General features: G+C 35.6%; 1 protein-coding gene across 1 annotated transcript in view; it reads right to left on the bottom strand.

Annotated features, from left to right (window-relative positions):
- Nucleotides 1-2,048: 2,048 nt before the first annotated feature.
- The window catches only part of ATP7A (ATPase, Cu++ transporting, alpha polypeptide), a 342,426-nt gene continuing 332,199 nt past the window's right edge, over nt 2,049-12,275 (bottom strand). Inside the window, exon 22 of the mRNA XM_006902187.1 lies at nt 2,049-2,391. Within this exon, the coding sequence (XP_006902249.1) occupies nt 2,118-2,391 (274 nt within the window). The 3' untranslated portion in view covers nt 2,049-2,117. The remainder of the gene's footprint in view (nt 2,392-12,275) is intronic.

The raw sequence follows: 12,275 nt of genomic DNA, 5'->3' as shown, positions 1-12,275 counted from the left end.
TTAAGCCCCTAAATTTGCCAAGCATACTATAACTAGCAAGTACAAATGTTTTAAACTAGAGAAAAGTACAGGTTTGGCTAAAAGCTATCACACTTGGAAGAATTTAAAATTGTTTTTATTACAATTTATTGTACTTTTGTTAAAAAACAGTTTTATGTAGTAACACTATTTTAAAGTCATTTTGAGAAGTTCTCTGAAACACTAGAAGATAATTAAAATCTATTAAATTATATGCCAAGGGCTGGAACTGCTACCTGGTTGGTCGCAGTCTCTCCCACTCCCATAGGAAAGGGCTAAAAGCAAGGTTTCTCCCAGGAAATAGGAAGGGAAGTAAAAAACAAATGCATCAAGGTGAAGAAGCCCTCTCCTCAGGAATGTAGAAGATTCAAATCCCAACCAATCCCACAATTCCCTAGGCAGGGCCAGGCTGTGACCAGTCTTACTCCTAAGACTGGGAGTCAATAAAAGCAGTGCTCATCTGAGGCTTTCCCTTCTCTTTCTGCTGGCTGCCTGTCAAAAGGTTTGGGTCTACTCCTGACTTTTCCTGGGGTGCCTCTCTCCACCCATTTTTACCTTATTTCCATTCCTTTGTAACTCTTTTGCATGGCCTACCTCTATCTTTCACCAGCCATGCCTCCTTTGCATTACCTTAATAAATCCTTTTCTCTTATTTGCTAAATTGGGTGTGTATGTACGTTCACTCATTTACAATCACCTTAACTCACTCCCTTGTGGGAAATATTAGCAAGTGGTGAAGAGATAAAAAGAACTCTAGATCATGATTTTTATAAAATCAAAAGATAACTAGTAAGAAGTGTATGAAAGTCCAAGGGGGGAAGAGATAGGTGCAGGGGGGCTGCGGGTGGAGAAGGGGGAAATAATGGGGTCCAGAGTCTGGTGGGCAGAGGGAGGGGGGTGAAACAATTAGAAAGTATCAGTATGAAACACAACGTATATGAATTTTCTTTGCAAACTAATATAAAATAAAAGAAATACTCTCTCAAAAAGAAAAGCAACTCTAGTTTTAGCATGTTACAATATATTCTCAATAAAGGATTGTAGCATAAAAAAGAGCAATTAGTGAATCCAAGTAATGCAACATGACATATAAATGGTAAAGGTAGTAGTGTTAAAATTAGGGGGGAATCAATTGTAGAAGATGTTCAAAATTTGTAAAAGTTTTTAAGTTTCTGGAGTGAGGCTTTTAAAGAGACTACACCAAGAAGAAATCATTATTTATAGCTGAACTCAGTGGGAATGAATTTGAAGCTGCAAAGAACTAAAAATGTTGAAGGAATGAATTCTATAATATTTTTATAAGGTAAAGATGAGTGTCAGAATCCTAAAGGACTCTTCAAGACCTGAGCTATAAGATGAAAAAAAGGTAAAAATGGAAAAGTTATCACTTACTTTTTAAAGATGAAGAACCACCCAAATATTAGCTAACTCAAATTAAGCAAAGAAAACATTAAACCACCCAAGAAAGCAACTGCTAGGATAAAACTGCAGAGAAAAAGCCTGCAATAAATAAGGCACATATATTTGTTAGCAGTTCCTCGGGAGAATGATGAACAATCTACTTCCATACAATTTATAGCCTTGCAAACCCACTTGAGGGTTATCTATGAGTCAGTTCCAACTCCACAGCAATCAGAGATTTTAAACCATTTTTACCATTTCCCTCCTAAAATTAGATACTTTAAATCATGTTGTCAAAGTCATTGCTCCCCAGTCTGGCAAAGACAGGACTCAATAATTTCAAAGTCATATTCACAAATTTTCAAATTATTAATTATTCTCTTTGGTCTCTGTCTCTCTTTTTTTCTTTTGTCAACTCATGTTAGTTTAACAACACTTCAGCAATTTTTAACTGTATACCTGTAGTAAACCTCACTGCAAGTGAAAACAAAAATACTGGAAATTTGAAATAAAGCTAAATTCAGAGCTGGTGTCTTGAAAAAGATATTTTTTGTCATTAGACAAATTAAAAAAGAATTTCTGATACAAGAGCATGAGACCAACATAAAATCCTTCCACAATATTTTGAAAAGCTAAGATGATTTCATAAATGCACTGTCAGTACATAACAAATTAAACAAGTGGTAGTGTCTGTTCTTTTACAATACAGTATCATCTTCCCTGAAGTCTCCCACCAGAAGTGAGTGTTTATCAGGTTCATTGGTAACAATGCTATTTAGGGAACGCTTATCAGACAGCAGTGAGTTTATGGAGGCCCGACTGTAATTAATAATCTGGTCCAGCAAACTCAGTTGAGCAGAAATTCTTGAGCTGTCATCTATTCCAACATGAACACTGATTTCTGAAGGACTCCTCTGTCCTATCTTGCTCCGCATATGCAGTTCATAGTTCTCATAAGTTGGTTTCCTGTAACTGGACACAGGAAGAAAGACAAGTTAGAAATAACCAAATAATGAAGTATGAACTAGACACTTTTTGTTGTTATGTGCCATCGAGTCGCTTGCGACTCATACTGATCCTATGTACAAGAGCCCTAAATGCCATTCTATCCTGTGCCAACCATCTCAAACACACTCATTCCCACCACTCCACTCACAGAATCGATCCATCTCATCGAAGGTCTTCCTCTCCTGTGCCCTACCTCCACTCTCCCAAACATGATGTCCCTCTCCAAGGACCAGTCCCTCCTTGCAACATGCCCAAAGTATGTCAGAAAAAGTTTCAGAATCCTTGACTCCAAGGAGCATTCGGGCTTCACCCTCTCCAGGACAAACCTGTTTGTTCTCCTAGCAGTCCATGGTATATTCAACACTCTTCTCCATCACCACAGCTCAAAGGCATCGATTCTCTCTCTATCGCCCCTAGCCACTGTCCAACTCTCTAATGCATAGCACGTAATTGCGAAGACTATAGCCTGGATCAGGTATACCTTAGTCTCCAGCCTGGTGTTGTTGCTCTTCAGTACTCTTGAGAGGTCCCTCACAGTTGATTTTCCCAATGCAATTTGTCTCTTGATTTCCTGGCTGCTGTTACCAAGAGTGCTGACTATGGAACCAAGTAAACTAAAACTGTTAACTATCTCAATCTCTTCACCATCCATACTGATGCTGCCAATTGGCCCACTGGTTAGAATCTTTGTTTTCTTGATGTTGAGCTTAAATCCATATAGGAGGCTGCAGTCCTTGACCCTGTGCAGGAAGAACTTCAGGTCCTCCTCAGTTTCAGCAAGCAGGGTTGTGTCACCTGCATAATGCAGGTTGTTGATGATTCTTCCACCAATCCTGATGCCACATTCCTCCTCGTACAGCCCAGTGTCTCGGATGATCTGTTCTGCATACAGATTGAAAAGGTATGGAGACAAAATACATCCCTGACGGATGCCCTTCTTGATTTTGAACCATGTAGTGTCTCCTTGCTCTGTTCTGACTACTGCCTCTTGGTCGAAGTATAAGTTTCGCATTAGCACAATCAAATGTCCTGGGATTCCCATTTTTCTCAGAGTCAGCCACAGCTTGTTGTGATCCACACAAAAGCCTTTGCATAGTCAATGAAGCTCAGATAGACATTCTTCTAGTAGTCTTTGCTTTCTGCGAAGATCCATCTAACATTAGCTATAATATCCCTAGTACCACAACCTCTTCTAAATCCAGCCTGCACATCTGGCAGTTCTCTGTTGACCTATTGCTCCAAACGTTTTTGGATAATTTTCAGCAGAATCTTGCTTGCATGTGATATTAATGATATTGTTCGGTAATTTCCACACTCTGTTGGGTCACCTTTCTTTGGAATGGGAATAAAGATCGATGTTTTCCAGTCAGTTGGCCAGCTGGTCTCCTCCAGATTTCTTGGCACAACTTAGTGAGCACATCCAGGGCAGCGTCTGTTTGTTGATATAAATCAAATGGTATATTGTCAACTCCTGGAGCCTTGTTTTTTGCCAATTCCTTCAGAGCAATTTGAACTTCCTCCTTGATCACCATAGGCTCTTGCTCATATGTTATTTCATGAAATTCTTCTGTGTCAGCCAATTCATTCTGATATAGTGACTCTGTGTACTCCTTCCATCTTCTTTTGATACTTCCTGGATCATTTAACATTCTACCAAAAGTATCCTTAAGTATTGCCAGCTTAAGAAATGCTGAGTGACTTCGGCCCTTTTGATTTTCTGACTCCAGCTCTCTGCACATTTCATTATAGTATCTTGCTTTGTTGTCCCGGGCTGCCTTTTGAAATTTTCTGTTCAGTTGTTTGATTTCTTGATTTCTTCCTTTAGCTTTGGCTTCTTGGCGCTCATCTGACATCCATCTTGGTCTTTTCTTCCTTTGAACTAGACACTTATTATATTTAAAAAGCAAAGAAGTTTGAAAACTGTTAGTTCCTAAAAAAATGAAATATAGAATAACCATTTAAAACAACATTCCAAAATAGAAAACACCTTGTTTTCATCTAGTCAGTTCCTACTCAACCTATAGGACAGAGTAAAACTACTTCACAGGAATTATGAGGCTGTACATCTATAAGGGAACTCTGGTGGCCTACTAGAAAGAAGCTATGCTGCCATTCCCAAAGGCATGTGGTTCGGGGCTATCAGCTGCTCTGAAGAAGGATGGGCAATCACCTCCCATGTGATTAAAAACTCATCAGAGGGTCAACTATAGGTTGGTTTTGACTCATTGGTACACACAACTACAACAACAACAACAACCAACAACAACAATCTTTACAAGGAAGTTCTGGTGGCCTGGAGGCAAGAAGCTGCACTACAATCCCGAGGGCACGTGGTTTGGATCCACCAGTTTTTCTGAGGGAGAAAGATGGGCAATCTTCTCCTGTGCAATTAAACTGCCTCTGAAAATTTGCTGGAGGGTCAGCTATGAGTTGGTTCCAACTTGAACGTAAACAATAAAAACAATCTTTATGGAAGGAGTTCAAACTGGCACCTTTTGGTTAGCAGCTGAGTTTAATAACTGTGGTACTAGGACTGACCAAGTAATTCCACTTCTATGTATATACACAAAAGAATTCAAAACAAAGACTCAAACAAATATGTGTATATCAGTGACTGTTGGAGCACTAAACACAGGAGTCAGAAAGTTGAGACAACCCAACTTAACACAAGAATAAAAAAGCAAAATGTGGTACTTAACCACAAAGAGAAAATAAAGTCTTATTACATACTATAACATGGGTGAACCTTAAAATATTATTATTAATTAAATAAATAAGACAGAAAAGAACAAATATTATTTTACTAGTAAGAAGTATCTGAAAATGAGTAATTATATAAAGACAAAAGTTTAATGGATGGTTATCAGGGACTGTGGAAAGGGGGGAAATGAGGAGTTAATGCTGAAGAGGATAATTTGCGTTTTGGGTGAGGAAAAAATTTTGGAAATAGTGTAGTGAGCCATACCACAACCACTTTGTGCAAGTAGCCATTTTATGCCAGGTTCAAATGTGCAGAGCTATTTATCAGTGCAGTTTGATGTTTGAAGGAGAGCAAGGACAAGTTTAATCTTCCTCGTACCCCAAGGCTAAGTGGGCATGTGGAGAATAGAATGTCCCTCCCTAAAGACTCTGTTCAGATGGCTTTTCCAGCTGATAAAAAAGCAAGCAACCTTGCAGGTGGTGGGAATATCAGAACAAATGTACTGTTGGCCTTGAAGCCGAGTTGTTTTTCTGTTCACTGCAAAAAGAATTTAAGACAGGAGTTCAATAATAAACTTTGCTATCCGCCATCAGCTGGTAGCCTTTCTGTGTCTTCATTTTTAATCCATGTCCCTTCTCTCAGTGGAACTGTTCAATATAACGAGGCTGGACCTCGTTATTTAGTGCCTGAACAGGGGTACAAAACAGGCCTCAAAATGTTTGTGCTAATTGTTTTGTTTTTTGTCTGAATTTATTGTTACTGTCTCTGTGTTTGTTGTCTTTTCTTTTAACTTCTTTTTTTAAAATTTGTTATTAACTTCAGTAAAAATTTACAGAGACTTTGGATTTCCATTCATTCATTGTTGCACTTTTCTCCCCTCCCAACCCTCCCCCCTAGTACACTACGCTCTTGGAAAAGTAAAAGAAAAATTCTTTCATTGTTTTACAAACCCTCCCCCAGGTCCACTCCACCATGCAGCCTTCACTCTAGATACCTGTCATGACAAAAATACCTAATCACATATCCCTTTTAAACAGTTCTCTCCCTCATCTGTTTCTTTCCCCCCCTTAAAAAAAAATTAAATAGCATTCCGTGTATTACAAATATTTAGTATTGGCTTCCCATTTGTTTTCTTTTTGTCTTATGTTTAATGTAGCAATACTTGAGAGCTCATAAAATTTGAAAGTTTCAGTGAAGAATAAGAATATACAAAAACAAAAATAAAGTTACTATATATAGAAATTCTAAATCTCGTAGGTGGGGAGACCCCGAGAGCAGGTGTCTCAAATATCTCAAAGCACCAGCCAAGACATTTTGTCTCAAAAGATCTTTGAGAAATCAGCTCTTGGCATCTTCTATCACCTTCACAAACCCATGCACTTTATCTGGTATTTACATTCTTAAGTAAAAAATTCTGTTTTATCCAGTCTTGAAAAATACACATGCCTGTGGCCGGCACTCCAAATCTGTGTCAGTTGTGCCTGTTCTAGTTGCTGTACTTTAAATGGAAACCTGTAGAAGTATAAATAGAAACTCTCCACTCTTTGTTCTTTATAGCCCCATAATTAATGCCTGCCTATATTGAATCTGGTTGTATGGGTAAATGCTGCATAGTTTGATAATCACTTTCCTTCTAATAGACTCTTTTCATTTCTTCAGGAATACACTCTTTTATTTTTACCTATATGTATCATATCCTCTGTTCCTCTTAAAGGTCCTAATGTTTTTACAAATATTTCTAATAATGGAAAAATGGAATATTGGAGTATTAACAAATTCTATGTTAAACCATCTCCTTACAAATCAGTACAAAAAAGTTAATTATATGCTATTTTTTTAGCTTTAAAAGAATGGTCTGATGAAAATGTTAATACTATTGGTGATTCTTCCTATGCAGTATTTAAAAATTGCAGTTATTAAACTGTAGCATTTTGGGGTGATAAACACACAAAATAAATTAGTGTATCTAAACTTCTGAGCAAAATATCATCTTAAAAATAAAGTTAAAAGTTTTAGCATGGTATAAGATTTTTAAAAACCCCAAAAAAACCCCTGGTTTAACACTGCAAAATGTTACATAAATAATATGCTTTCAAATATTGTTTTTATACTATTCCATCACATCCCTCAGATTGTAAAAAACTTGCCTTTAGTGTTCCTTCTAATGATTTTAAAAACCCATGAAAAGATGGCTAATAGCCCCACTTTGTGTCAGAAATTTCTAAGTAAGGTATTACAACAAGTAAGACTGCAATATCCTTGTTACATTATACATTATATGGATAATATATTAATAGCTGATTCCAATAAAGAAATATTATTAAAATGTTATGAGTTAATGAAAGAAAAATTAACAGAATATGGGCTTCATATTGCTCCTTAAAAGGTTCAAGTTAATGATCCATTTATGTATTTAGGAACAAAAATAGAAAAAAATTGTGTTAAACCTCAAAAAATTCAAATTCGTGTTAATAATCTAAAAACACGAAATGATTTCCAAAAATTACTAAGATATATTAATTGGATTAGGCCATATTTAAAATTAACTATGCAAGACCTTAAACCTTGTTTGATATTTTAATTGGAGATAATAATCCTAATTCTAAAAGAGAATGAATTATAAAAGCTCATAAAGCTTTGGAAAAAGTTCAAGATTCTATCTCTTCCTGTTCTCTATTTTGTATAAATTATAGTAAAATGTTACTGCTGTGTATTTTAAATACTAAAAGGACTCCTACTGCTGTATTGTGGCAAAATGCTCCTTTACGCTGGATTCATTTATCCCATTCACCTAAAAAGATTTTGTAAACTTATCCACAGGCTGTATCTCAATTAATAGCAAAGTCAAGAAAGGAGTCATTACAATATTTTTATGTAAAACCTAATGAAATAATTGTCCCTGATAATGCTTTACAAGTTAATTGGCTATATCAATAGTGTTCAGAATAGATGATTGCATTAGCCAATTATCTTGGTCAAATTACTCATCATTATCCAAAAGATAGATTATTCTATTTTGCAAATAAAATGCATTTATATTTCCTAAAATTTTTGTTTATCAACCAATTTCTGATGCTCTTGTAATATTTACTGATGGACCTTCTAAAGAAAAAGCTGGTTTTGGGGGAGCTCTGGTGGCCTAGTGGCAAGAAGCTGCACTGCAACCCCAGAGGAACACGGTTCGAATCCACCAGATGCTCTGCCGGAGAAGGAGGCGCAATATCCTCCTGTACCAGTCAGATCTGATTTGACGGTACACGCACACAAAATAATAAAAAATAATAATAAAAAAATTTTAAAAAAAGCTGGTTTTGGACCAACTGCAGATTTTAAAATAGTTGAATGTTCATCATTTTCAGCACAACAAGCTGAATTAAAAGCTATTAAGCAAGTATTAATAAATTACCCTCAAAGTATAAATATATGTTGTGATAGTGTTTACATAGTTAATGCACTTCCAATTACTGAAACAGTAAATATTATCAAAACAAAAAATTCTATACTCTTACAATTATTTCAACATTCAATTATTAATAAGACAAAGAAATAATCATATTTTTTAAGTTATATTAGGTCCCATTCTTCTTTACCAGGACCTTTAGCAAAAGAAAATGAATTGGCTGATAAATATTTAATAAATTTTAATTTAACAGAAGCAAAACAATTTCATCATAGTCATCATGCTAATAGTAAATATTTACATAAAATGTTTCATATTCCGAAAGAAACAGCTAAAAATACTGTAAAATCATGTGAAAATGTTTATATTTATTACCTGTTCCACAATTTGGAGTAAATCCTAGAGGATTATTGCCAAATCATATTTGGCAAATGGATGTAGCTCATATTCCTAAATTTGGAAAATTGCAATTTGTTCATGTTATTATTGATACCAGTTCCGGTTTTGTGGTATTATCTTGTTTATCTGGAGAAGCAACTAAATATGTTATAAAAAATTGTTTATTAGCGTTTTCTATATTAGAAATTCCTAAAATAATCAAAACTGATAATGCTCCTGGCTATACCAGTAAGAGTTTTCAAATTTTTGTAAATATTTTAATATTTGTCATAAAACTGGAATTCCTTACAATCTGCAAGAACAAGGTATTGTAGAATGTACTCATTCTACTATCAAAAATTACTTATATAAAATAAAGAAGGGGAACTATAACCCCTAAGTCCAAATAATTATATTTCTCTTTTACAATTTATTTTAAATTGTTTAATTTTGAATGACAATGAAAGGTCTGCCACAGACAGACAATGGGGAAATATACAACAAAAACCGAATCCTAATGGACATATGTTCCAGATCCACCCTTATTTCATCCTGTCAGCTGGAGGAAAATGTTACTGCAGATTTGAACTTGTACGACTGGGATCCATTAAATAAAGTCAAAGCTTTAGTAGGAGAAATGTGGATTGTTAATCACCGTAATTATCAAACTGAGTTATGGAAATTAGTAGTTCAGTTTGGTAATGTCAACTTACATTGCTAAAAGGGTTGTAAAGATAAAAATCTTACAATAAGATACATAAAAGCCTGTATACCTGAACCTTATCTATTATTGGTTGGACAAAGTCAAATTAATTTTCTGGGGAGTCAATATAATATTTCTTATCCTCTATGTAATATTACTAATTGAATTAATGGTATCAAGGAAAATAATTCCATAATCATTTTAAAGAAACCTTGATTTATTATGATCCCTGTAAAAATCAATGCAACATGGTATTCTAATACCAGTTTACAAATTTTGAAAGAATTGAATGCTTTGACTATTAGAACTAAAAGAGCTGTAAGATTAATAATTGGAGAAATAATGTCATTAATAGCTATAATAGCTGCTATATATACTTCTGTTGTGCTTTAAAGCAAAAAGTGCAAACTGTTGGATTTGTAAATGATTTAATGCCTAATGTTACTAGTAATTGGCAAGAGCAAGAAAGTATAGATGATGAGGTGAAACATAAATTAAATACTTTATATGATACTGTTAATATGTTAGGGATTATGGTACAACAAATTCAGTTTAGGGAAAAATTAATCTATCATGTGGCTTATAATTCTATTTGTGTAACCAAGTTGAAATAAAATGAAAGTAATTATGATTGGGAAAAGATTGCACACCGTCTTAAAGGAATTTGGAATTCCAATAACGATTCTTTAGACATCTTTAAATTGCATCAACAAGTATTAGAAATGCAAAAAACCCCAAATTTAGATTTACACCTGCACAAATAGCAAAAGAAATTTTTGAACATTTTTGTAAATGGTTCTCCTCAAATGATTCTTTTAAAAGTCTAGTAATCACTTTGGCTGGCATAGGCGTATTAATCCTTGGGCTACTGTGGCTCCTTCCATGCACTTTATGGACAATAGCCCTGAGATATAAAAAACTCCTTGGGCAAATGCATGGATTGCAACTGAAAACCTTGCCCCCAATAATGCAGGATGTGTAGCCAATGATGGGTAAGACCTTGGCTGCTCCTTAGCAACCTAAGACAGAGGGCTCACACCAAGATGTGAGTTTCTTCATGACAGGTAAGCAAGGAAAGCAGGTCCAAGGCAACCTAAGACAGGCAGCGTCCCATTAAAAAATAAATTAGGGGGAAACTGTAGTGAGCCAAGTGAGCCATACTGCAGCCATTTTGTGCAAGTAGCCATTTTATGCCAGGTTCAAATGTGCAGAGCTGTTTATCAGTGTGCTTCAATGATTGAAGGAAAGCAAAGACAAGTTTAATGTTCCTTGTACACCAAGGCTAAGCAGGATGTGGAGAATAGAATGTCCCTCCCTAAAGACTCAGTTCAGATGGCCTTTTCTGCTGATAAAAAAGCAAGTAACCTTGCAGATGGTGGGAATATCAGAACAAATGTATTGTTGGCCTTGAAGCCGAGTTGTTTTTCTGTTCACTGCAAAAAGAATTTAAGACAGGAGTTCAATAATAAACTTTGCTATCCGCCATCAGCTGGTAGCCTCTCTGTGTCTTCATTTTTAATCCGTGTCCCTTCTCTCAGTGGAACTGTTTGATATAACGAGGCTGGACCTCATTAAGATAGTGGTGAAACATGTAGTTTTCACAACATGATGAAAGCAAATGTCACTGAATAGTAAGTATACTAAAAAGTGCTTATAAGGTAAATTTTTTGGTGCACATTATTTCACATATGAACTTTTGATAAATGCTGATAGTTGTAGAGGGGCTTCAGTCCTTTTGTTCTTAGGGTCGCTGAGTTGTGCTGGACTCAAAGACTATCAACAACAACAACAAATTTGATTTTTAAATTAAAAAAGTAAACTACTCTGGTATGAGAGTATACAGGTGGTCTCTGCTGGAAAAGTGATGAGGAACTGTAAAGAGTCAAATGAAATCCTACTTCTCATAGCTATTATAGTAAAAATTTTCTTCTTTTGTGATATGAATGAAAGTTTACAAAGAATTTGGTTTTTCATTTATTCATTCTTACAGATTTTCCCTCTCATCTCATTCATTCCATAATGCATCATATTTCAGATTGTTGATTGCATTACACATAATGTCTGATCATCGATTCATTTCATATTGACCTTTCTGTCACCTATTCCAATGAATTGTTTATTATTCTTTTCCTGCTCTTCTGGCCACTACCCTGTTACACTCCTATTTTTATAACAGTGTCCTTATACACTATTTCTCCTTTTGTGACTGAGTTATTTCATCTAGCACAATGTCTTCTAGACTATCCACATTATGTAGTGTTTCGAGAGTTCTTTATTGGTTTTTTTTTCAATGCTGTGTTATACTCCATTGTGTAAATGTACCACAGTTTCTCTATCCATTTGTTTGTAGATGGGCACTCTGGCTGCTTCCAACTCTTTGCTATTATGGATAATCCTGAAATAAACTTGGTTGTGCATCCCATATACTAGAGTTTGCTCTTAGCATTTGTGGTTGTTATGTATACCCTATATAAGGTCACTATTGTTGTTATGTGCCATCGAGTCGCTTACAACTCATAGCAACCCTATGTATAACAGCCCTAAACTCTGATCTGTCCTGTGCCAAACGCACTGTCTCTGACACTCCCATCCCAATTATCCCAGTCACTGAATCAATCCACCTCACAGAGGGCCTTCCCCTCCTGTGCTGTCCCTCCACCATCCCA

This window comes from Elephantulus edwardii, unplaced genomic scaffold, assembly GCF_000299155.1.
Source record: "Elephantulus edwardii isolate Elephantulus edwardi_28Jun2011 unplaced genomic scaffold, EleEdw1.0 scaffold00378, whole genome shotgun sequence".
NCBI lineage: Eukaryota > Metazoa > Chordata > Mammalia > Macroscelidea > Macroscelididae > Elephantulus > Elephantulus edwardii.
This window is presented reverse-complemented; position numbering and strand designations above follow the sequence as displayed.